Consider the following 26,060-nt stretch of genomic DNA (forward strand, 5'->3'; position numbering starts at 1 on the left):
TTTTATGCACATTGTCTTAGTAGCTGTCCCACCGGTAGAGCAGGATGTGCTCATCCTCTTGTGAACTCCTGGTGTCATTTCTGATCCATTCAGCGATCCATTCATGTAATAGTCGTTACTAGTTTGTTTATACTAATTGAATCTGTTTTGACTGATACCCAAGGCTTGTTATTCTCTGCCGTTGACTTTTTATATCTGTGAGTTTAAGAACCTGCACTTTCTACGAAAAGCGCCATACGGCTCTTGGTTAATATTATATCTATACATAAAGATGCGAACTGTATCACATGAGGGGTGACTTTAACTTTACAATAGTCAACTATGTAATTTTAATGTGAAATTAAGCCCCATTTCACCTCACGTCACACTTATGTCGAGTAATATTCCAGCTGCTCCAGCCTTTGGTGTCTACATTTCACAGCTTTTGAGGTACAAAGGCCGTGATTTGACCTCACATGTGTTTGTGACGGATGGAAACGGTTTTACGAGATTTACGATTCTGTCAAATAAATTCGGAATATATCTCAATGACACATGTACAACAAACTATCAGTTCCACTTGTGAATGTTTCAAAAATAACTAATTGAGTTGTCAAGTGGCTGGCGAGATAATGTCAGAAAGATCATTGCATCCGGATTTGGTGCGTGTAACCATCGACACATCCATGCTATATATACCCGACATGTACCAGTCCATCCACAACATTGTCCACTGATATCCAGAACTGCAAAGGTAGGTGTCTTTTTTATGAACGTGTATAATATCTATCCTAATAGTCCTCTGCTGTTTCGGTGTGATGCGAAAATTAATATTTGTATGTCCAATCAGGTAGTCGTGTTAAACCAATAAATATTGTATTTTCTGTTATGGTTATAATGTTGCTGTATTTAACAGCGGCGGTATAAATTAAATTACTGACAAACTGCGATCATAGTGATCCTCTATTTAGTGAGGTGAGGTGAGGTGAAATTGGGTTTAACGTCGCGTCCAAGATTATTGCACTTATATAGCGACGTGCATGCACGTGTATGTGTGTGTTTTGCTGCTTGTACTAGTCCGGACTGATGCCGATTTATAGTGCTAGCTCACTGAGATACCATGCCGCAGTTTAACATGAATACCCCACTCAGACACAGTATACTGACTCCGAGCCGACCAGTCCTTGTTTTATCCCCTTAATGACGAGCGCCAGACAGGGTAACAACAAGTACAATCTTTTAACGTCTTTTTGTATGACGCGGCCCGGGCCGAACCCTGGACCTTCCGCTCTCCGGGCGGACGCTCTACCACAAGACCACGGAGGCGGTCTCCTCTATTTAGTGGCCATTTACAATTTAGATCCAAATGCTGTAATGTATCTGTGCATATTACATATTGTGTTTAACTTGACAGGATAATCTGATTTTGAAGGATTGGTCCTAATCATAAAAAAAAGTTATTTTAAAAGCGAGTATTAGTCGTTCTCATGACGTGTTGTTAAATTGCTGGGACAAAGTGCTCACAACAACTTTTAAATGGATCACTCAAACTATCTTATATGTACCTAGATGAAGATTGCCCTCGTCCTCCTGTTCCTGACTGCCATGGTGGCCCTGCCCGGAACCGATTCCTGGGGTATTCGTTTGCCACGTTTCAGGAGTATTGTACGTGCGGTTGGAGGTGCCGTCAGGCGCGTCGCTTCGACAGTAGTCAATGCCGGGAAGAAAGTTGTCTCAACTGTCAAAAAGGTTGGAGAAGCAATTAAATCTGGTGAGCGCATTTCTCTTGACAACAAGTGGTACTTTTGTGAAGGTTCTTAAGAGCAGGACATTTGTTATGAACGTAAATATGTTTGTCTGGCTAGTGATAGAATAAGGAGTATCCCCATTTTCTAATGTATTCCATAAGTATATTTTAATGTGAAGTTTACAAGATATACGGCATTTCCTTTGGATGTGAGGCCGGTCACATGGCCGCGTAACTGATGTTCATAAGTCTATGAACGAGACAATTGGACGTCCATACGTGTTTAACGAGATTGTATCTTGAATGACGTAAACACTGACGGAAACTCATTGGGAATCTAAAGCGCAAATAAACACAGAAGCATTGTTTCTGATCATTTTGACCTTTCAATCTTGAAATCTGCATTTCGGCATACATTGGGCAGAGAGTTTGACTGCATAATCGTTCACAAATACCCTCGCAGCGACCAATCAAAGTAAAACTAAACGAAAAAATGCACTTCTCAACCGTCACAGTATCGCCTCGATCCGTGTCAAGACAGGCAGATACAGTCAGGTGCAATCTATGACTTTCCCTTAGTATCCATTTACAATCAACTTTCAAAGATCGGACCAATTGATCAATGATGACTAACACTTGTAATTGCCACAGGTTCATCAACAAATGCGGACATCTTTTCCGTCACGTTTATCGTGTCGTCCACGTACTGAATGTATATGTATTACAACGCGCTGTCATTGTGACTTACGTACAAACCTATCTCATCTAATGATGACTCAAAGATATTTGAAGATGTTTGTTGTAAACAACCACAAACGATGTCACTGTAGAACAATGTAAGGATACATGAGCTCGTGCCACGTCTCCTGTCGAAGAACTGCTTCATTCCGTAAAACTTGTAGTTGTATGGATGTCAGTGTAAACATGAAGTCACACGTACTACATAAAAATCGTATATAGCTCGACATCCTTCGTCTTGAAAAATAGTGATATAAAAAATCATAACTGCCTTTCACTTTGAGTGAGTTCATTGGAGTATAAACATTCATAGAGTGAGGATCAAACATTGTATGAACGTCTTCACAAGCTCCATTCCGTGCAAGCAGTTCATTATAAACTCACGTTGTTTTACCAAAAGAGATGTCTAGCGGCATCCAGGTGATAATAATATATAATCTATATATTTTCCGATAAGTGACAATGTATGGTTAGATTGAAACGGATGAATATCCACAAAAATGTCGAGCGCGTCCAGGTGAATGAGTCTTGTGTGGGTAGCTATCTATCTACATGAATACCTTGGATGATAAGAGCAATTATTTGAGAACTAAATATTATCAATTAGAAGAGCTTTCAACACCGTCGTTAGAAACGTACATAATTTGGGATAGGTCGCAACTTATGCTTCGAAAGATAGGATAAGTAAGAACTTCCAAAGTGTGTTGCATGGTCTAGCTACCTGACATCTCATCCCAACTGTAGACCACACTTGTCGGGAGGTTATAAAATAGACTTGTACTTATTTCCATCACCAGGTAAACGAGACGTGAGCGAGTTTGATGTGGACGGCGACGGTCAAGTCAGTGACGACGAGATCATGATGGTGCTGGCAACCAGAGACGTGGATGACCTTGTCCAGGATGGTTACATCACAGGTAAGGGAGATAACCACTCTAGTGTAGAAGAGACTTCAAGTACCACTTTGAGTAGAAATATATAGAAATGTCATCATCAACGTCATCAACGTCGACATACTTAATTTCCACAATGGGCCCATCTATTCCTGGCATACATAGCAATAAGACCTTCTTGTGTTTCAAGAAGCAGACAAGGAAGACATCAGCCTCTACCAGCGCCAAGTCCGGGAAGCTGAAGACCTCGATCTGGGTGAGACGTTAAACCCCAACATTAAAGTTGCAGAATACATATGCACATGCAAAGTGCATATGACTCAACTCACACACACCTCACCTCACATCTCCTTTTAATCTACACTATTTGTACATTCCTGATGATAGGCCATACCAATGATTTAGCAACTGATAATTTGGGTCAGGCGCTGAGGTGGAATTGAAATCCTCAATAGCTGTTGTGTAGTCACCCTAAATTCTCAATTAAATTGTAAACTCTTCTACACACCAACACACACCGATACACAATTAAACACACACACACACACACACACACACACACGCACGCACGCACGCACGCACGCAAGCACGTATGCACGCACGCACGCATGCGCGCGCACACTGTGTAATAGACGATTTGTGTACATTCTCATATGATCGTTCTTTAATTTTATATTTATTTTCGCTTTCAGAATAACCGTGCTGACAAGCGGAACTCAAGATGCCCAACTCATCTGTTATCCATGTAACAAGTAGAGTATGGACATAAATAAAGTCGTAAATAACAAATGTGTGTTTGTAATACTGGAAGTACTTCAAATGTAGTTAGGACCGCTGGTGTAGCACAGTGGCATAAGAGTTCATTCCTCGCGAATGGTCCGGTTTCGATTCCACACATGGCATGGGTACAGTGTGTGTAGCCAATGTCTGGTAGAATCCTACAAAAACGGCGTAAAAACATGCAACCTCACTCAAATTTGTTGTTTTGCTAACGAGTTAAAAAAAGAACCCTGAAGGTGAGTCTGAAGTGATGAACGCTGAAACCTGAAAACTTAAAATTCCCTTCCACTCACACCCTGATGTAACCGAAATACTGTTAAAATCGAAGTTAAACCAAACTCGCTCACCTCACCATCTTTTATTGAGTTTGTAATAGTGCTTTTCTCAACTTCCTTCCTATGTCTAATAAGTCTCTAAAGGAGTCAGTCAGCTTCTCTGGCTTCTCATGTTACCTGCACAGTGCCCTGGACAGTAACGCTGAACTGGTATCAGTGTAATACGTGTTATAGTGTGTGTGTGTGTGTGTGTGTGTGTGTGTGTGTGTGTGTGTGTGTGTGTGTGTGTGTGTGTGTGTGCGTTTGTTTGTTTGTTTGTTTGTTTGTTTGTTTGTGTGCGTGCGTGCGTGCGTGTGCGTGCGTCCGTGCGTGTGTGTGTGTATGAGAGAGAGAGAGAGAGAGAGACCGAGACCGAGACCGAGACCAAACAGCTGTTGAGGATTTGAATTCCACCTCAGCGCCTTGTCGAAGTTATCAGTTGCCAAAATATCAGCATGGCCTATCATTAGTAATGTGCAAATAGTGCAGGTTAAAAGGTGAGTCATGATGGCATTCCAAGCAAAATATGTTACTATAAACAAGTGTATGATATATTATATTGACACAGTACCTAGCTGTGAAATATAACCCAGGTCTTGGGAGCGATAACCGGTCGCCTTAACAGTTAGCCATTGAGTGTAAAGAATTATCGGCCTGTTTCACAAACATTCCAGCAACATCACGACGGGGACACCCTAGAAATGGGCTTCACTGAGAAGCTGACGCTTCAACCATAATGCTACCTCACCGTCACTTATAAAAAAAGAAGATACATGAGAGTGAGTAAGCGGTGTCTGAAACCAGCAATACCCTAGTCACGATAGCTGACACCTAGAATAGGTACCACATAATGTATCAAAGTGAAAATCGAACCCTAATTATTCGGGTTGCCGAGAAAACGCTTTATATACTATGTTACCACACCACTCTAAGTGGAAATATCAGCAACGGATGATTCAGACATCTGCCGGATGATTGGGATTGGTTCATTGAATATCTGTAACATGTCGCAACAAAGAGCGTTTTACTTCCAGACGTTTTATAAGCGGACGTTCTCTACAGAATACGATATGCATTGACTATAACATATAAACGGACCATTAATAATATCTAATGTGCAATTTCCCAGTACGATATATGTCCGTGTCGTGGTTCATCGTTTTCATTGTTTTTATAGAGATAAGAAGTACACGAACAACTATGCGCTACACAAAGCAAAAGCTGCATAATTAAGTCAATCAGTATTTATTCAAGCGTCCGTAGACCTGTAGTACATATGACAGTGGGGTTGCACACAATTTAGCTATTATTTACAAATTTGGTTCTATATAACAGTGCTTGGAATATATACACAGCCAAGTTTTGCATTGTTAATGTATTTAGCCTGTTTAACAGTTGCCGGAATTCCGCAATATTCGGATCATTAAAGTAGTATACAGGAATATAGTTTTTCTCTCAGTGTAGTAAATGGACATACAGGTAAACAGTGGTATTAATTCTCTATGTCTTGGGTATTACACATTTAACATACTCGTTCTGACCTTGGGTTTTTTGTACATGGCCCACTCTCGATGCATAACTTATGAGATGAACATCGAAATCTTATCAATGAATTACGATATTTCTTTATATTTACATAAAACAGATACTGTTCAGTGAAGATCCGGGATAAAATAGAATAGGTCTTCAACAACCCATGCTTGTCGTAAAAGGCGACTATTCTTGTCAGGCTCGCTGACTTGATTGATGCACGTCATCGATCCCAATTGCGTGGATCGATGCTCATGATGTCAATCACTGGATTGTCTGGTCCAGACTCGACTATTTACAGACCGCCGTCATATAGCTGGAATAGTGCTGAGTGCGGCGTTAATCAACAAACAAACAAACTGTTCAGTGTGTATATGAGTTTTCAACATTCTATAATATACAGTTTGGTCGATAATGTCAAGGAAAACGACCACGATTGCAGATAAATATCATTTAGTCTCTGTAGAAAAGAACTGATATATACACTTTCAGTTCTTACAGATTGTGCATACCAAACATTTCCAAAACCATTCATATATAAATAGAGGAAATCTACCACATTCTCTCCATAAACCATTGCGTGAGATGTATTGGTTTTTACACCAAGAAATGTTTTACATGCATACAAATTTTTCGATATTATTAAATTGTTTTATTCCCCAAATTTCAGCACCGTTAAGTAAAATTGGTTTAATTTTAACATAACAAATCTTAAAGAACTTGTATGACATGCAACGTTTATAACCAAGGACTTTTATATTCTTCAAAATACCAAATAAAATCTTGTTGACGTGGACTGATGCTTCCCTTGGATGTATAGACCAATTTAGATTTTTACTTCAAAATACTCAAATATTTATAGTATGTAGTTACATTCTTTAACGATTTAACTGTTCACATTCAGTATGAAACCATTCATTATTGTATTTACTTCTTCCAGCTGGCTTCTTCGTGTCATTTGCCGCGGCACATAATGCATCTGTATTAAACTCTATACTTCCATCAATGTCACTAAATCTCATATCAACTGATTTATCAAGTAATTCTTGTATATGATCGGATAAAATGTTTTCTCTAAAACATTCAAACCTTTTGAAGTCCAGTTTAGATCTGCATGAGTTCTGATTGTTGCCAGTGTTATTTACAATTTCACAGGCTTCACACGTTCTTGGCTTCAGGGTGAGCGGAAGATGAGGTCACTCTGCGCGTGGTTCGAAAAGCCATTGGCAAGCTAAAATAGTGCTGCAAATGCAATATTATTATCTAATACGCCTGCACCGTTTTTCACAATGAATGTATACTCCCAATTTCACCGTCAGTTTCTGATCTTCCGTTCATGACATGAATGTTGCATCACGAGCACAACACTAACAATCATTTACCAAAGTTCTTAACATTTTTATCACTTATGAAACGATTTCAACTCAAAATTGCGCACATAAAATCCCAGCTTGAGTTGCCTTGCCACAGCCCTTCTATATATTTTATAATGTCATCTTCTACAAAATCAGACCTCGTTCCTGTTCTGGCGTTTTAGTCTCCACCACAAATAACAATAGCATCTCTTCATTTTGATGATATGTCCAACAAACTTTTTTGAAACATAGTGATGCCAGATAAAATGTTTTTAATACCATTCCTCAGGATGGATATATACACATGCATATAATATGTCAGCAAGGCTTTATGTTCATAGACTTTTTTATATACAAAATATAGTCCGTGTAAGTGACTTTCACATCCTCTACATCATCCAACCAAAATTCTGTGAACTGTGGCTGTGGTGTTTCAAAGAAAAATCTTTATTTCAAATGCCGACTGATGTGGGTACATATTTAGAGTAAAGTGATATGTGTCTGCATGGGATACACACCAATGCTTGTCTGTCTTTTTGTGTTAGTAAAAGCGACAAAACCCTTTCCATATTCATAAGACACATTTGTTATTTCCAAAAGGACATGTCTTTGTATATTTTATCAGATATATATTGTCTCTTCGCCAATCCATTTCTTGTAACTAATCTTTCCTGAATATAATATTGTTTAAATCACGTATGTGAAAATGTAGTGAAAACTATTAATTATATCAGCAGGTCATTTTCCTGAGTAGAACGAATAAAATGTGAAATATCATGTCATAATTCACACTGAATCTCACACGCACCATTGTCAGTCCCTATGAAAATCCATTCATCACCACTTGGTGCCTGTCAAATCAGAGAATACACGTCCGTGACCTTCAGCTATACTTACACTACCCTGGTGTTTATGATAGCTTGCAGCTATCATCTGTCGACCACACTTGGCATAGTCCACAATGGAGATGGATTTATGTAGCTGGTAACTTCAAAGATATAATCGATGCAATAAATTGAAACAATTTAGCAACTGGTTAGATATAAACTGCAAACTTGGTGATATAAATATAACAACCTCTGACTCTGTCATGTATGGTGGCATACTACTAACACATAACCTGTCATGTAAATCAAGTATTGAAAAATGATGTCAAAAAGCAAGACAAAGTATTAATTCGCTTAAATCTGTGGGACTCAACAGTTCTGAGCTATATCCAGCTACCAGTGGACAAATCCGGTTAAGAATTATATTAAAGACAAGTTTTTACGGCTGCGAACTGCCCTTTGATATTAAGGGTCAAAACATTAATGTCATTGAAAATACTCAACGCTATTTCGCACGAACTGTACAAGGACTTGATAAAAGATCTCCATCAGAATCCACTATTGCTAATCTTGGGCTTTGGACAATGATCGGCGATATCGACAAGTGTAAACTTCAGGTGCTTGGCCGCTTATGTAACTTAACCTGTAACAATTTTGCTAAACATCTTTTTTGTGCACACATTGCAAATCCAAATAATCCTAAATCTGTATGTGGAGATTTATTATCAGTTCTTAACAAGTATAACCTACGAAACAACCTTTGTACATATGTAAGCCGTGGTGTATTTCCTACAAAGAGAAACTGGAAGCAACTGGTAAATAAAAACATTTATGAATATGAAGAAAATATGTGGCGCAGAAAAGTTTCCGTCAATACAGGTCTTTCACGCTTCATGCTAATCCACACAAAGCTTACTCACCATATATTATGGCAACTAGCATATCTGTACCCAGGTCAGAGGTCTAGTTTAAAATTTTGTGTTAGAGTTTCATCACGATACAAAACTTCCAGGGACTGTTTATTGTGTAACAAGCATGCCTTTGATTATGATAATCACATCATATTACATTGTGAAGCTCTACTGCGGGAAAGAAATGAACTGTTTTCAACTTTTATTGATCTGCTTGATGTTGAAACATAAAGAATCTCTCTTTGAGTGGTGGGTGCTACCTGTAGAGCAGGACAAGCTTAGCCTTTTCGCGAACTCCTGGTGTCATCACTGACTTTCAGTGATCCATTCATGTCATATTCACCGTTTTGCCTTTCACGACCAATGGAATCCGTTTCGACAAATATTAGAGACTGATTAGTCTCTGGCATTAACATTCTATTTTAAGAGTTTAACAGCATGCTCCTTCAACTAAGTTTTCAAAGACCGTACGACTCTTGCTTCATATTACATGTAGATCTATGCAGAAACATTTAAACTATATGACTTTACACTTACACGTAGATGCTTTAAGAATAGCTTTGCTGTTGTTTGCTTAGGACGTTGTGATGAGTTCGAGGATTACAAAGTCACATAAAAATGCTAGAACAATATCATGCAAAATCTTGTTAAAGTGTTAGCACAAAAACGAGGGTATTTGAAAACGGATGTATTTCTGCGAATCGAGAGCTGGTTAAACAAAGACAAGGCCATGGGTGTAGTTATAAGCTGGGTCGAGTAAACTATCCTTGCATTTTCTTCCAATACAAGCTAAAACACAAGCCCAAACACATGCTTGTTGAGATACTAAAGAACTTCAGATTTACCGACAGAGTACACTTCAACGTGCGCTTTAAAATCTTTCACACAAAATTATTTCCATTTCTTGTATATGGAGCAGAGGTATTTACATGGGTCAGACATTATCAACAGAGTACATTTATCTAAGAAATATACGACACGCGGGAGTTGTTTATCAAACAATAAAACACTGCGCAGCCCCGAGTGGTTTATTCTCCCTGCAGTGTTTTACTGTACGCTAAACAACGACCTACATTCGTTTGTTTCTAATATGAGATCATATCAACATTTATTTACAGCCTCTTTAAGGATGATGATAAAATGTACAAGCTGTAAAAATATTTACCACAATTTTAGTAATGATGACTCCCTCAATAGAATACGACCAATTGTCCGAATAAGTCTATTGTATGCCCAGGTTGATATTTCCCGCATACTCTCACAATCATCACGTCGACTACAGTACCTGTACCTTTTTTCCCAATAGCGATTGCCATATCTCTCCCGCTTTAGGATGTGATCGTTCGGCCATCTGTTTATCTGCGTTGCCTAGACACATCGATGGGAAACAACTCACTTGGAACTCCATACTCAAAAATAACATCGTCCGATATACGACTTCATCAAGTTTCGAGCGCATGTTCTAATCTCAAGAAATGACGTCAATGTTTTATCTTGAAATAAATACATCATTGTGTCTTTGCGATGTATCGCGTAGCTATCTTATATAAAAGAGTATAAGTTCAGTTATATATCCATCAGTGTTATGATATGGGGTTTTTTTGTTTAAAGAAAATGGAAAGAAAAACTGCGTTTCGTCTGATTAAATGTTGGTCAACAAGTAAGATTCAGGATATGCACGGCATAGCCAAAATGTAGATTGACAAGACATATACCATATAGATATATAAATATATTAATATATTCAATAATATTTATATTAATATCTGTAAGCCTAAGCCAAAATGTAGATTGTCCAGAAATATGACATATGAATATATAAATATATTAATATATACAATAATATTTATATTAATATCTGTAGGCCAAAGCAAAAATATAGATTGTCCAGAAATATGCTATATAAATATATAAATATATAAATATATCAATATATACAATAACATTTATATTAATATCTGTAAGCTAAAGCCAAAATGTAGATTGTCCAGAAATATGCTATAAAAACATATAAATATATTAATATATACAATAATATTTATATTAATATCTGTACTCACAAACATGACACACTTCATGAGGGCTATCTACAAACTGTCATTATTTTGTCTCCAATATGTCAACGTTAGTTAAATTCGTCTGCAAATATCAATGTGTTAATGCCCTTAACAGTTTATATATTTCATGCAATGAAGTTAAGAAATAAATGGACATTTGACGTAAACAATAAAGCATTATTTCAGTAAATCCACACATATTCATACTGTATGCCTGTGACCTTTCAGTATTTCTGCAATAAAAACTTTACTTGACCTCCAACCGTCAACTTTCCTTTGATAACGAAAAACGTGATGTTAAACCCATTTCACCTCACCTCACCTCACCTTCACGCCTCATCTTACCTCCACACCTCACCTCCACACCTCACCTCACCTCACCCCACCTCACCCCACCTCACCCCACCTCACCTCACCTCACCTGTCGAGTAATATGCTAGCAGCTCAAACCTTTGGTTTCTACATATCACAACTTTGAGGAACAATTACGTATGGTCTTTCTACCACGATTTTACAGATCGGCATACAACTATTGCTCAATTTTTTATCAGTATTCAGGGCCTTACTAAAGCTTTTAAACAGTTTTATCGAAGATATCTTGAGGACATTTCCAGATTTAATGCATCAGTGACATAAAATATGTCCGATGCAATTACCTTTTATGACTTGTACCATATGTTCCTGTGGGTTTTGTTCAGGTGGGCCCTTGCCTTTTCATGCGTTTGTGACGGGTGACACCGGCCGGGGTAGGATAGGCTCACATTTTCGCGAGCATCTGGCCTCATCACCATTAGATAGTGATTCATAAACAAATTAATTCAGGGTTCATCTCGGTGACACATATGAATCACACTGCCAGTCCCACGCTATGAAGACTATTAACTGAGTTGTCAGATGGCTGGCGAGATAATGTCAGAAAGATCATAGCATCCAGATTTGGTGCGTGTGACCATCAGCACATCCATGCTATATATACCCAACATGTACCAGTCAATCCCCAACATTGTCCACTGATATCCAGAACTATCCAAAGGTAGGTGTCTTTTTTTATGAACGTGTATAATATTTATCCTGTTCGTCCTCTGCTATTTCAGTCCAATGCAAACATGAAATGTACTTCAAGAAAATAATTATGTGTATGTCCAAATTGGTACCTACAGTCGGTCGTGATTTACCAATATATATTACAATGGCTGTAGTTGGCAGAGTTGTGATGTAATAAACTGAATCAAATCAGTGTTATTTACAAGAGTCGGTGTCAACGGAATTTCATTAAGTTATTGTCAAAATGATATCATAGTGATCCACTGTCAAGTGTTCATTAACAATTAGGCCTAGACGGTGTAATTACTGGTCTCTGAGTAAATTACATATTGTGTTTTGAGATGTCAGGATAATCTGGTTTTGTTGGATTCGTCCTAATCATAAACTGGTAATTTGGGGACGTGTCATTTTAATGACGTGTTGTTAAATTGCTCGGACAAAGTGCTCACAACTCTTAAATGGATCATTCCAAAATGATTCCATGTACTCGTACCTAGATGAAGATCGCCCTCGTCCTCCTGTTCCTGAAATCATAGTGATCCTCTGTTCAATGGCCATTCACAATTTAGACCCAAACGCTGTAATTTATCTATGCATTTATCATATTGTGTTTAACTTGACAGGATAATCTGGGTTTGAAGGATTGGTCCTAATCATAAAAAAGTTATTTTAAAGGCGAGTATTATTCATTCTAATGACGTGTTGTTAAATTGCTGGGACAAAGTGCTCACAACAACTCTTAAATGGATCATTCCAAACTATCTTATATGTACCTAGATGAAGATCGCCCTCGTCCTCCTGTTCCTGACTGCCATGGTGGCCCTGCCCGGAACCGATTCCTGGGGTATTCGTTTGCCTCGTTTCAGGAGTATTGTACGTACAGTTGGAGGTGCCGTCAGACGCGTCGCTTCGAAGGTAGTCTCCACTGTCAAAAAGGTTGGAGATGCAATTAAATCCGGTAAGCGCATTTCTCGTGACAAGGGGTATATTGTGAAATTGTTTGAGAGAACGCCATTTGTTATAAAGGTAAATATTTTGGGATAGGTGACAACCGAAGTTCATCTCATAGTCCTAGTCAGGCTAGCTAAAATCTAACCACGCTGTGCTTTGTTGGGAAGCCAAAAAATAAAAACGTAACTATTTTCATGAACAGGTAAACGAGACGTGAGTGAGTTTGACGTGGACGGCGACGGTCAAGTCAGTGACGACGAGATCATGATGGTGCTGGCAACCAGAGATGTGGATGACCTTGTCCAGGATGGTTACGTAACAGGTAAGGGAGATAACCACTCTCGCGTAGAAGAGTCACGAGCCTTCTTACTTTAAGTACTACTCAAATTTAGGGAGGAGTAATTTAAATATATTTTTTTCATCTATGTGAAAGGAAGATATTTTATTTGCATAATAGGCGCAACTGTTTGAATTCCATGGCATACAAAGCTATAAAGTCGTCTCGTTGTGGTTCCAGAATCAGACAAGGAAGACATCAGCCTCTACCAGCGTCACGTCCGTGAAGATGCAGACCTCGAGATGGGTGAGACGTTTAGCCCTACATGATAGTTGTAGAGTCAATATACATACGTTAACATTCAACAGGATGGAACATGGTTTCAGTTAAATATCACATATTTAGGCATTAACTACTAGTATCTGATTTGAAAATGGGATTGATGTCCATTTACATATATGCATATAACATTTCATTGATCTTTTCGTAAAATGTAAACACGTGACAGTATGTCTTAAACACGTGAACATGGAGTGTTACTGATTTTAAGATAAGTCCATTAAAATTATATCAAACGTATGGACAACATTCCATAACCTTATATTTTCACAACAATTTCTAAATGTTTGCTCATTTCTTAAACTGGGCCGATCCTGTGGACAAAATGAATATACCTAAATAATGCTAAATGCTTTTTAGTCTTGTTTTGTTATGTTCCTCAAAGATTGTAAATGTTCCAAACGTTGCCTGCAGGTATCAGAAATTCTTTTTCAACCCATATAAATACAGTGTCAATCAATACACATTCGCACACTGGTTTATCTCATTAATATCTGTGTAAACTTGATGATGTGTGTACATCCTTTACATAGTATTGACAAATATCTATTATCGGTTTCAGAATAATCGTGTGGACAAGCGGAACCCAATATGCTCAACTCCTCTATCTGTGTAACGAGAAGAGTATGAACATAAATAAAGTCACAAATAGCGAATGTTATTTTTTTGTATTGATAATACTTAAAATGTAATACTTAGAATGTGTGAAGCCACTTCCTGGTACCCCCAGCCGCTGGAATACTGGAATGTTCCTGAAAGTGGCGAAAACACATACATCCTCACGGAAATGTTCTGACGAGCTTGAGGCATGACGTGTTGATGATAACGCTTGCCAGGGATAGTCATCGAAACTTCACTTACTTCAGTAATTGAAACATGTGAAGAGAAAGCAGTAGTTGACTGAACACGTGTCAGAGTGAGTGAGTGTCACTGTGTATGGGTGTATATGACTGTATGAACAAATAATGCCTTTTAGAAATCAGTCACTTGTAACAAATGGTTTTTTGTTACACTTTCTGAGTAAAGTACAAATTGTAGTTGGGATTCCATCTAGGCTTCGAACCCAAACTCAGAGTGAGGCACCTAATCGGAGTCTTACACAGTAGAATCTATTTCTAAGGTTAACATAATGGCATTATTTAATATGTCACTTACACTAACTTTTTTTTATTAATTTAAACAATTGATGTAATCATGCTTACCTATGTTAGGTATAACGCACGTGTAACTAGACATTCCTTACAATCGACTCTGCTTTATGTAGATACTTGGATATGGAATGTTACATTAACATCCATCAATGATTACTCTTTTCCTTTGGATTCTCCACCAACTACCGAAGAGCCTAAATTTTGGCTCAATTGTGTCACTAAGAGCATGGAGATACACGTCAAATACACCATAGAAGCACAGGGTGTAGTTATTGCAAGAAGTATATAAAAGCATAGGGGACACTTGAGTTATGAATTGGCAGATAGGCTATTACAGATATGCAGTACTGCAATGTGACTATCAGTGTACCAGGATGCTAACACATAATGGGGAGAGAAATCACCGTTTCGCATTGTGGTCCGAAAGCATCACACATTAACCTCAGGAATAGTTTCTACTGTGTAAGAGTCCACATGTCACTATGTATTATATCAACTGATCCTAACAAGATTAGCTCTCTTTAGTAAAGATACCCCTCTATTCTCTGGGACACTCCTTTCTCCGATCACATAAAATGGAAATACTTGTAAATAAAGCAATCCACAGGGTAGAAACTGATATTTGAACGCTAAAGTGACCTGTGAACCTGACCTGCGCATTCCGTCTTGAGATCATATACATAATGGGCTTGTGTAAAAGACAATCCTCAACTGTAGAGAGGTATTGCCTTCATCAGCAACAAATATAACATATGTCTTAATTTATAATGCGATTTGGTATTTTCTATTTGCTACTGATAAAGCAAATTCCGTGATTTCATGTGGTGCGATAACATGCAACCCCTGCCTCCTGTCGTGCAACCCCTGCATCCAGGCATGCACCCCACTGATAGTGGTGATACCAGCTGTTCACGAAAAGGTTAGCAATTCCTGCCCAACCGGTGTCACCCATCACAAACACGTGCAAAAGCAAGTCAATTGTTCATCTGAAATAGACTCGAGAACATACGGTACAAGTCAAAACAGAAATTGCCAAGGATAAGACTTTTCAATAGTTTTACTGAGGCCTTGAATGTTTTAAACTTGATCCGACAAATTTTTATTCTTTCTACTATCTAAATATGCTATATAATTGTCCATATACAATACACTGGTATTCGTCAGTGTCACTTCTTGCATTATGTCGTGCATAATCCACACTATCGTATCGTACATTGGGATATTTGGTATCAGGTACAATAAGACGCGAGCACCATGCCTCACACAAAAACACAGTGTGCATTATCATAATGTTCATCATGATCAGTGGCATATACGTGACACTTGGTGTATATATTTTATTGTGATAGATAATGCCTTTCTGCAATGATCAATGAAACAGGTGGATGACAAATCGTGTCAATTTCCATTTACAAAAGCGTGACCTTCGGCTGTTATAACACCACTGCAACAAAGATCAGTACTGTCCGCTGACCACATGATTCGTCGTTTTTGTCAGCATAAAACACATGTACCGAATGAGAACCTTACTGGTGGGTTTCGTATTTTGCATCAGTCGGGGTTAAATTAAAAGTCTCATTGTGTGAATGATCTCATTATACTAAAACTACGACTATATCGGTATTACGTGTGTCATGGTATAGGACAACCTTTGCCTTAACGAACAAAGGCTTATTACCTTGTAGCCATGACGCTTATATGTCTGGAGTCATCTAATTGCATTGCTCGTTGTTTTATGTGAATAATGCTGTGATAAAACTTCATTTCCACACGAACCTGACCACAAGGAACATTCTAGCTGTTACAGCACAAGTTAAGGAGAAATACGTTTTGAATAAATTCTCATATTGTGATAGTGCTACAGAAGAGTTTTCAAAAGGAAATATATGTTATGTTCACAAATTTGATGTGGCTACAAAGCATTTATTTGAATAAATAATGGTCCTAACATCACACCATAGCAGCGTGCTACAAGTGGAAGAATCCAACCTGTTCCAGATGAATACATTAACCATATGTTGAGGAAATGTGTTGAAGGAATATGACCGAGGAGTAAGAACGGTTACACTGCAATGATAAGTATCTATAATGCTTAACTACATAACACTGAAATCACATTAGATTGTTCACTTGTGACATGCCGTCGGGATATACTACACATCCAATAACTTTGGAATACTTTAGCTATCCTCACTATAAAGAATTTGAAATATACCAGTTGCTTGAATTATGAGAGTAAGAGAGTGTTTTGTATCCAATCATGATCGTACGGCTACATACCATCAAGATGAACACCCATGGAGAGGGGATTGTCAAGCATAGGAAATGCCTCCAACATCATCAGCCACAAACAGCAAGCCGATATTGACACCTACTTCACAAGTTCCACCTCTCAGTACTCTACTAAGAGCCAAAGGCAGGAACACAACAAAACCTCAAGGGCCTAAAGGTGTAGTTTATACAATTGACTGTCCCTCTGTCTGTTTTGGAAGTTTAACGACCGCTTCTACCACTGACAATTTCGCAGACGGGGTAGGTGGGGAAAATAAAAGAATAAATAATGAGTGAGTGAGTGAGTGAGTTTGGTTTTACGCCGCTTTTAGCAATATTCCAGCAATATCACGGCGGGGGACACCACAAATGGGCTTCATACATTGTACCCATGTCGGGAATCGAACCCGGGTCTTCGGCGTGGAATAAATAATGTTTTAATACAGGTAAACAACATACCCAAAAAACTGTAAAAGAAAGGGGCATTAACCTTATCCTATACAACTACGGCTATAATGTACAACAAGTGTATTAAGATATAAATGAAAAGTAACGTTAAATGGTAATATATTAAGAGAGGTAAATTTCGAATTAAGGATTTAGGGCCTGAAAAGAATAGAAAGTGCTATATAATCTATCCTAGTAATTCTAAGCTATATATGACGAAAAGCTAAAGCATAATTGGGTAAATATGTTTGCAGTTAAGCTGCAGTGTAGAATATTGGGTTATAGTGAAGAAAGAAAAAGGGTATGGGAGCCTAATATAAGTCTAAACTGGCTGGGGTGGGGTATTGATTGATATAGGGGTGCGCATAAGCCGTGTGATTGTTGCATGCGAGGAGATGTTAGGTGGCCTTGGCCTTGAGAGGTTGGCTGGTTAAGTGGGGTTGTTATTCAGCAGTGTGGGTAATATAAATTTAGCGCGGACGTCGGAGAAGCCAGTCAGCACAATGAATTTGGATCCCGATCCGAGTAAACGTTTGTTTACATTTAGCAGATAATGAAGATTTCATGTGAGAAGGTCTAAAGCATGGTGTTAATATAAGTTAAACAGGCAGTATACCAGATTGCGTACTAGGGACGTGCCGAAGGCGGTTTTTGGAGTTAGGGCAAGATGTTGGGGTTTTCAGGTGCATGTGGCGAGAGACCCGGAGAGGAGGGTTCTAGCCAGATTGAAGTCGAAGACAGTGACATTGTTTTTTAATAAAGTGAGCTGAGGTGTTCATGGGTGTTCAAGGGTTCTTGTTTTAGTAGAGGGAAGAGTGGTTGGTGTTTGTTGGGTCTGAGTGGATTGGGCTTGAGAAGGTAAGATAGTAGGGGTACTTTGCTGAGTGTGTGTTGACCGGTCCGAATGGGGTGGGTGGGTGGGTGTGCTTAGCTGAGCATGCTTGCGCTTGCGCTTCGGTGATAGTCTGTGTGTGTGGGTGTGTGGGTGTGTGTGTGTGTGTGTGTGTGTGGGGGGGGGGGGGGGGGGGGTGATCGGTAGCTGTGCCTGAGGGTAGGTTGACGGGCTCTGAGTGTAGAGACGTGGTCCGAACTTTGGGATTCTTGGGGTTGTTGGTGTCGAAGGAGATTTGGATGTACCTTAATCCACCTGATAGATCGGCCGTGGGGGTGTAACTGGCCACCGTGTATGACAACAGGGGTAGAATGACCTCGACAAAGACACTGGGTAAGGATTTGTTTATGCTTCGAACTTTTACAGACATGGTAATGAAGTTGAAGCAGCGTGAGTAATATCCAAATCCGATTGAATGAACGAACGTAACGAATAACCAATGAATGAATCAATTAACTGCAACTGTGGACAATCCTACGTAGGTGAAACATCCCGCCCCATCAACACCAGAATCAAAGAGCACAAAACCTCAACTATCAAATCAGACAGCCAATCAGCAATCTCGGACCATATCAGCAACTGCCCTAATCACAACCCCAAGATGATTGGTAAATACCGCTCAAGAAACAAACTTATATTTATCAAGAAATATTGATACGTCTTGGTTAATATATATACATACATAATACTAATATAAACTACACCTTTAGGCTTGAACCTCAACTATCAAATCAGACAGTAAATCAGCCATCTTGGACCATATCAGCAACTGCCCTAATCACAACATCAACTGGGACAACGTCCAAATCCTCTCCAACAACCTCCATTATTTCACTAAAAGAAAACTAACAGAAGCAGTCCACATTAGCCGCCACCAGCCATCAATCAACAGACATCAAGGCTATTTCATCCCTATGATTTGGTCGTTTTGTTTGTTTAACGCCGCACTCAGCAATATTACAGCTATATGACGGCGGCCGCCCACTATGAACTCATTAAGCAATAATCGCTACACCTACACAAACTTATTCTGTTTAGTCCCATTGGCTTCCACCTGTGTGTTCTCTGTCCATCATACCGTGACAGTATTATCCTTCTGTTGTCATTACTTACTCATGTTATCCCACTCATGTATGCAATTGTTGTTACTGTTAATCCTCCACCTAATATATATATTCTGTACCATGGTCTTCATTCAGTCTTGCTTGACAACGGTATAAGGATCTATACGGAAACGTCGCCTTTACAGTATTAAAAACGTTGTTATCCATAAATTGTGTCTACTTTGCCATCCGTCAACTTCTATGTAATACCGATCAAACAATTGATTGTCAATCTGTTAGCATGTCAAACCACATCAAGTTAAACATATCATTACTGCGATGTCATCAATTAATGTCATGTATTTTACGTTGATCACTATTGTGCAAGCCACTAGCATGGCTGCGTTTCTCACAAACCTAAAACAATAATAGGGGTGAATCTGGGATTCAAACGCACGAGCATGGTTCCTGGGAAGCAACTCCACACAACGTACTGTTGCACCTCCCGACAATGTGGCCACCCGTGTCGCAAAATAGATACTAGAATCAGCTTAGAAAGTGCAAAGATCGAAGATGAAGAGCACTAAGTTCATTCATATCCTGAATTGTCTGTCATACTCTGTGAACTACGTGTGTGTGCATATATATATTCGTGCTACACTTGATCTTTTTATAATTTTAGTAGTAGTAGTAGTAGTAGTTGTTGTTGTTGTTGTTGTTGTTATTGTTTGTTGTTTAACGACGCACTCAGCAATATACTAGCTATATGAAGGATGTAAATAACTGAGTGGTTGATATCGTGAACAACGCCCCACGACGTTGATTATGACACGGTTATGAACCAAGTCACCGAGTCTGACCATCCGGGATCAACTTGTCGCCTGTTACAACCAGCAGATCATTTGAAATTGGGAATCAATAAAGCTAAGCAGACAGTTCACAATAACGTGTCAAAGGAACATAGGATTTGCTTGGACAAAAATAGAATTGTTAATTAGTTTCTTAATTTGTAATCACTTAATAGTCAAATTACCTCAAGATTAATCTTTCAGCGCTGTTAAATCCCTGAACATTAAATCCTCAAAACAGCAAGGAGTTTACAGCAATCTGCTCAAGAACATAACAACAGGTAATGGCACTTTTGTGTATCGTGTCAACGACAATTACTGGTGATGAAGATATTCATTTGCACATTTAAGTCAACTGCATGTGTTAGAGAAACGTGTTTAGATTACAAAAAAGGTTTTTATGGCTGCAACTGGTACGCTTATTGACATCCGGTCACGACTTCCACCATGACGTTCGTCATACACAGCCAGAAGCCTCATCATAAAAGTGTTTATGGTACATTACAGTGTTATTTAGCTTTTGGTGCTTGTAGAGAACAACATGTGCATCCTTCATTAGACAAAAAATGACACAACAATACGACACACGATCGCGACAAATCATGTACGTGTTTTATTATAATGGATAATATCACCGAAGGCATATCTTCAAGGGTTAACACGTGGTAAGTGGATCATAAATCACTTGTAAAACCAAAATCTTTGACCTTTGGCTACAGCATCAGCCGCTGATCGCCACCATCTGGAGCCCACATGATTCATCTCCCACGTAGAATAAATTACAGAATCAATACTTAAGCATCAACACCAATTCAAAAAAATATTAATATATTCTTTGAATATCTAAAAGTCAAGAAATCGTTATTAAGTTTAATTTATTGTCGCATGAACCAGCACAATAAGTACACAAATAAAAGTGACAAAATCATTTCCATAATCTTAAGAAATGAGTCCTCTTCCTGTCTCTGTTCACCCAGCACAAAATGGGTACTCAGTAGGGTATGAGATGGTAATGTAATTGCAAACCTGCTACAGCCTCATATATCAACTTGGGTGGTATACTTAACACAGGTGCGTTACAAATATTCTGAACATTGTTAATAATATTTACAGATTAAAATCTATAAATGCCGCAAAGACAGTTCGGGTGATCCTGGCGCAGTCAGGCTGCCTAGTCAAACCTAACAAGAAGACTTCAGAGAATTGAGGACTTCCCAACACTGCAGCCTTTTGCATTACCCAGATTGCCATAGGGCTTTGTTCCTGGTCGCAGACCCGGGTACTCTCCCAATGTCAAACAACGGATGGAGAGGTACCAATCCTAAGGCACAGAGAACAATGGAGAGTCGGACTACCTGGTACATGGGATTCAAGCGTGAAATTTCGCAAGCGACGTCCGCATATTGGACACGTTTTCCTGAATCATGTCCATCACATTAGTGACGAAAAAGGACACATAATTCTATGATATAAATGATTTAAGGTCAGGTTTGTTGGTCTGGATGTCTATAATTATCATGTTCCATGATGCCCTCTATATATTCTGGATCTTACCATGGATGGACCTCGGAGTCAAAACCACAAGCTTGGCGAAGACGGTGATAAAAGGATCGAGCCGCCACTCCATTATGTCACTTAAGATACCGTGTTTGTGCCAAAGCTGGGCATCCACTGACAATGTGTTGGACAGTCTCATTAAATTCATTGCATAATCAACATTTCATATTTAGATGCAAAAACACACATTGACGGATTTTAGCTGGTGCCTGGTCCTGAGCAGCAAAAAGAAAGCTTCCTGTTTCAAAATCAACATTGACATTGAGATTATGTCCAACGCCCTGGCTCGTTTAAGAAAACTGTGGAATGCCTTGTTTTCACCACGAGTCTTGACATGCTTCACAAGAGTATAATCAGACAAAGACACGTATGCAAATGTGAACAATAAAATTCTGCCATGAACAGCATCCACTTTAATCAATCGACGCCCTCTCATTATGAATGGTAAATATATTACAAAGACAATAACAATCTTGAATTGTTCTTAAGCACAACTGACCCATATAACATTTATTTACTTATATACTATAATGTACACATATGCGCTGTTTATAACTTATTGTTCTATATTTCTATGAATTTGGAACATATTATACACACATGTAGAAAGCATTAAACTAGTATTGTATTCTTAATATGTGATCAAAAAGTCGATCTAATAATGTCATGATAATGAATAATATTTGAGGAAAAACATGAAAAAGCAACTACATTGAATCATCAGTGTTTGTAATAATTTTCCTAATCATGAAATATTTTCTACTCGGTTCTACACAGATGAAGATCGCACTCGTCCTCCTGGTCTTGTCTGTCGTGGTGGCCCTGCCCGGAGCAGATTCCTGGCGAGTAAGAAGAATAGTTCGTGCTGTGGCTAGAACGGCGACAAGGGTTGCCCGTACTGTAGGCAGGGCTGTTGTTCGTGTCGTCGGTGAGTAGGTTGTTTCATACCATATAACATCAACACAATGTTGGCTAACCGTGCCCACGATAGTCCCCCATTACTCGTCCCCGGATGATGCGTTCTGCGCTCATAATTTCAGTCACCGTTTGCCTGGTTCAAACAAGATTATTTACAGGCAGTCCTTATAAAGCTGGAATAATACACACTGGGGAATTAAACAACATTCAGTTTCACACTGAAGCGGAATCATGTCGTGTCGGGTAGAAATGGTGGTGTAGGAAAGTTGTTTTCTAAAGTCTGTTTTAAAATTAATTAGCTACAAATATAATGAAGAAACGATCTCAGGTACAGCTGATGTTGCAGGCATTGTCTCAGGGCTCTCTAGTTTCTAGTTTTTTTCAGCAAGTATCTTTGAATTATATAAAGTTTGTACATACCTAGGTAAGCGAGATATGACTGTGGGCGACATTGATGATGACGTTGATGTCAGTGACAAGGAGATACTGGAGGCATTGGCAACCAGAGACGTGGAGGACCTCATCGAGAACGGCTTCATCTCAGGTAAAGGATGCCAATACCTTCTGGGGGTTACTGTCTCGTTTTGGCGCATACACGGGAAAGCGTGGACCAAGCTGTGATAAACTGTCGAATTGGAGTAATATTCAGTTCAGTCAATCATCTCCTCCTGCCATCCATGGCAGACACTTAATTAATCAGGTGTAAATTCGTCAAGCAATGGTAATACCGTGAATGGTTCTCACTCAATTGGGTTCCAAGAACATATGTCACCCTCATTAAATTTCTTGATTGTATTTGTCGAAACAGGAAATGGTATCAACTTTAGCTGTTTGACTGTAATACTTTTAATTTAAAGCCATATATGTTATATCATTTCTGTATTTAAGTTCCTTAAAGTTAAATTGTTGTAGTCAATGCTTGTAAAACATCACTTCACCTGCCTGATCATATGTTTTTAAAATGTTATTGTTATTATTGTTCATTTTGACCGCAAAATCGTGAAAACCATGAAATCACATGTAGTCTTCTCCTTTTGTTTAAAGGGGCAGACAATGATGACTTCAGTCTCCACCAACGTCAACGCAGAGAGGATTTGGATCACGAGGGAGGTAATGATACAATGATTCAAAGTTTTGAACGAGTCCTCCAAGTACATTAGGATCTTCCGTAAGAGAAGCAGTCTATGCATTCCTGGTCTAAACTACCTGAACTGAATACTAAGAAAGCCATGGCATGGTACTTAAATATCACAGGTGGTTACATCTACTCAGCCCAACGGTTGCTAGGCATATGCATTGGAAGGAATCGCATTCTTTTCAGTACAGTAGTGGCATTGATCATGCAGTCAAACACACGGTACATTGGCTTTTGGCGTGTTGAACGTACATGACTCCTCTGCTGACCTACGATATGGACTACGTATGCTGAGGGCATTCTCGATTGTCCAGTGTATGTCTCCTTTCTACTGGACCAATTTCCCATCCACTGATTCGTGTCGGAAGTGACGTCACCAACCCCATCGTGTCAATAACCAAGTTTATTCTCTCATTTGTGTCATTGGGTTGGACGACTATTTCTAGAATCGTGTCATTCTAATTGTTCTGATGATGATATGGAACGTGGCGTATTGGCCAAGAGTATTTATCAAATAATCGACACTCGAGGATGATCTGAGAGGTAAGGGATTGGTATTTAACTGTGTAGTCAGCAATGTTCCAGCTATATCACGGGGCAACTGGGGATGATAATACGCGACAAACAGGCGGAGATGACATTCATGGATACAGTTCTTATCTCCCTTTTTTCCAGAGTGAAGCGTTTCTGAAGACTCCTTGGCACCACCCCATACCCCGGATCCTGTTCGAAATGTGGAATTGATAACATGAATAAAGTCAGGGCATTATAAACAATGAATTTGTAATTTGTGGTTAATTACCAATGTCGACGTACATTGTACGCAGAGCATCTAAGCAGACTTAGCCACGCGCTGACAAGAACAAGTGCTCCAGCGTTCACTCCACTGTCAGCGTATTGACGGACGCCTGAGGTTTCCAGTTGACTGCTTCACAATTGAGTAATCTGATTTCTTGGCTTTTATTCTTATTGTTTAACGCCGCACTCAGCAATATTCCAGCTATACGACAGCTTTCTGTACTAGAATCAGCTTGGAAAGTGCACAGATCGAAGATAAAGAGCAATAAGTTCATTCTTATCCTGAAATTGTCATACTCTGTGAGCTACGGGTGTGTGCATATATATATATATATATATATATATATATATATATATATATATATATATATATTCGTGCTACGTGTATTAACGTCATTCGGGACAAAATGACAAAAAGGTTAAATGTACCACATAACCTTACAGTATGAGGAACACAAAAGGACAAAAATGGACATGAGTGATTGAGTGAATGCTTACTGAAAACGTCAACAAAGATTCCACAAGACATAAAGGGCAAAGTAGTGATGGACATTTACGAATGGATCACTAAACATCATTGATGTCGATGTTAAAACAAGAAGCGGTGTCGTCACTGATTTTAAGTGATCCATTCATATAATTTGCACCGCTAGTTTGCCTTTGTCGCCCCATGGAATATGTTTTGGTGGATAATCGAGAATGGTTATTCTCTGGTGTTGACGGGGTTTTTTAATGTAGTCGTCAACTAGTGATGACATTGCCTTTTTCGCTGATGTTACTCTTTCGGTGTGGGTAATAAAATCTATCGTGTAGAAATAAGAAATTAAGAAAATAATAAGAAATAAATGTTTGCAATGTAGAGCTAGGTCAACTGTCGATTTAACCGAACTAAATTGAATTTGGAACGGAAAGGGTAGCGTTGGAATCTACTCAGTTCTCGTTTGTCAGTCAGCGGTTTTCCAATCATTATAACCACATGTGACTAAAACATCTGATTTGACTGCGACCCGTGAAGACTCGGATTAGAATAGGTCTTCAGCAACCCATGCTTGCCGTAAAAGGCGACTATGCTTGTCGTAAGAGGCGACTAACGGGATCGGGTGGTCAGGCTCGCTGACTTGGTTTGATGCATGTCATCGTATCCCAATTGCATGGATGGATGCTCATGATGTCAATCACTGGATTGTCTGGTCGAGACTCGATTATCTACAGACCGCCGTCATATAGCTGGAATATTGCTGAGTGTGGCGTAAATCAA

General features: G+C 39.0%; 2 protein-coding genes and 1 long non-coding RNA gene across 4 annotated transcripts; all 3 read left to right on the plus strand.

The window, feature by feature from the left end:
- Positions 1-700: 700 nt before the first annotated feature.
- On the plus strand, positions 701-4,146 carry LOC124133576. Its single transcript, XM_046498017.2, has 5 exons — positions 701-733; positions 1,549-1,750; positions 3,262-3,381; positions 3,548-3,613; positions 4,050-4,146. The coding sequence occupies exons 2-5, from the start codon at positions 1,549-1,551 to the stop codon at positions 4,052-4,054; spliced, it is 393 nt and encodes a 130-aa protein (XP_046353973.1). The 5' UTR covers positions 701-733; the 3' UTR covers positions 4,055-4,146.
- Positions 4,147-12,057: 7,911 nt separating this feature from the next.
- LOC124133578 lies at positions 12,058-14,398 on the plus strand. Of its 2 annotated transcripts, none has more exons than XM_046498019.2 (5): positions 12,058-12,164; positions 12,953-13,133; positions 13,329-13,448; positions 13,644-13,709; positions 14,305-14,398. In XM_046498019.2, the coding sequence occupies exons 2-5, from the start codon at positions 12,953-12,955 to the stop codon at positions 14,307-14,309; spliced, it is 372 nt and encodes a 123-aa protein (XP_046353975.1). In that variant the 5' UTR covers positions 12,058-12,164; the 3' UTR covers positions 14,310-14,398. The 2 variants fall into 2 exon arrangements, with proteins under 2 accessions (XP_046353975.1, XP_046353974.1); XM_046498018.2 differs by lacking the exon at positions 12,058-12,164 and adding an exon at positions 12,827-12,850.
- Positions 14,399-22,729: 8,331 nt separating this feature from the next.
- Positions 22,730-24,777, plus strand: LOC124133586. Its single transcript, XR_006860963.2, has 4 exons — positions 22,730-22,879; positions 23,294-23,413; positions 23,914-23,979; positions 24,680-24,777. It is a non-coding gene; the product is annotated as an uncharacterized LOC124133586 (long non-coding RNA).
- The last annotated feature ends 1,283 nt before the right edge of the window (positions 24,778-26,060 follow it).

The sequence above is a fragment of the Haliotis rufescens genome, unplaced genomic scaffold, assembly GCF_023055435.1.
Source record: "Haliotis rufescens isolate VD_foot unplaced genomic scaffold, xgHalRufe1.0.p SCAF_5, whole genome shotgun sequence".
In the NCBI taxonomy this organism is placed as follows: Eukaryota; Metazoa; Mollusca; class Gastropoda; order Lepetellida; family Haliotidae; genus Haliotis; species Haliotis rufescens.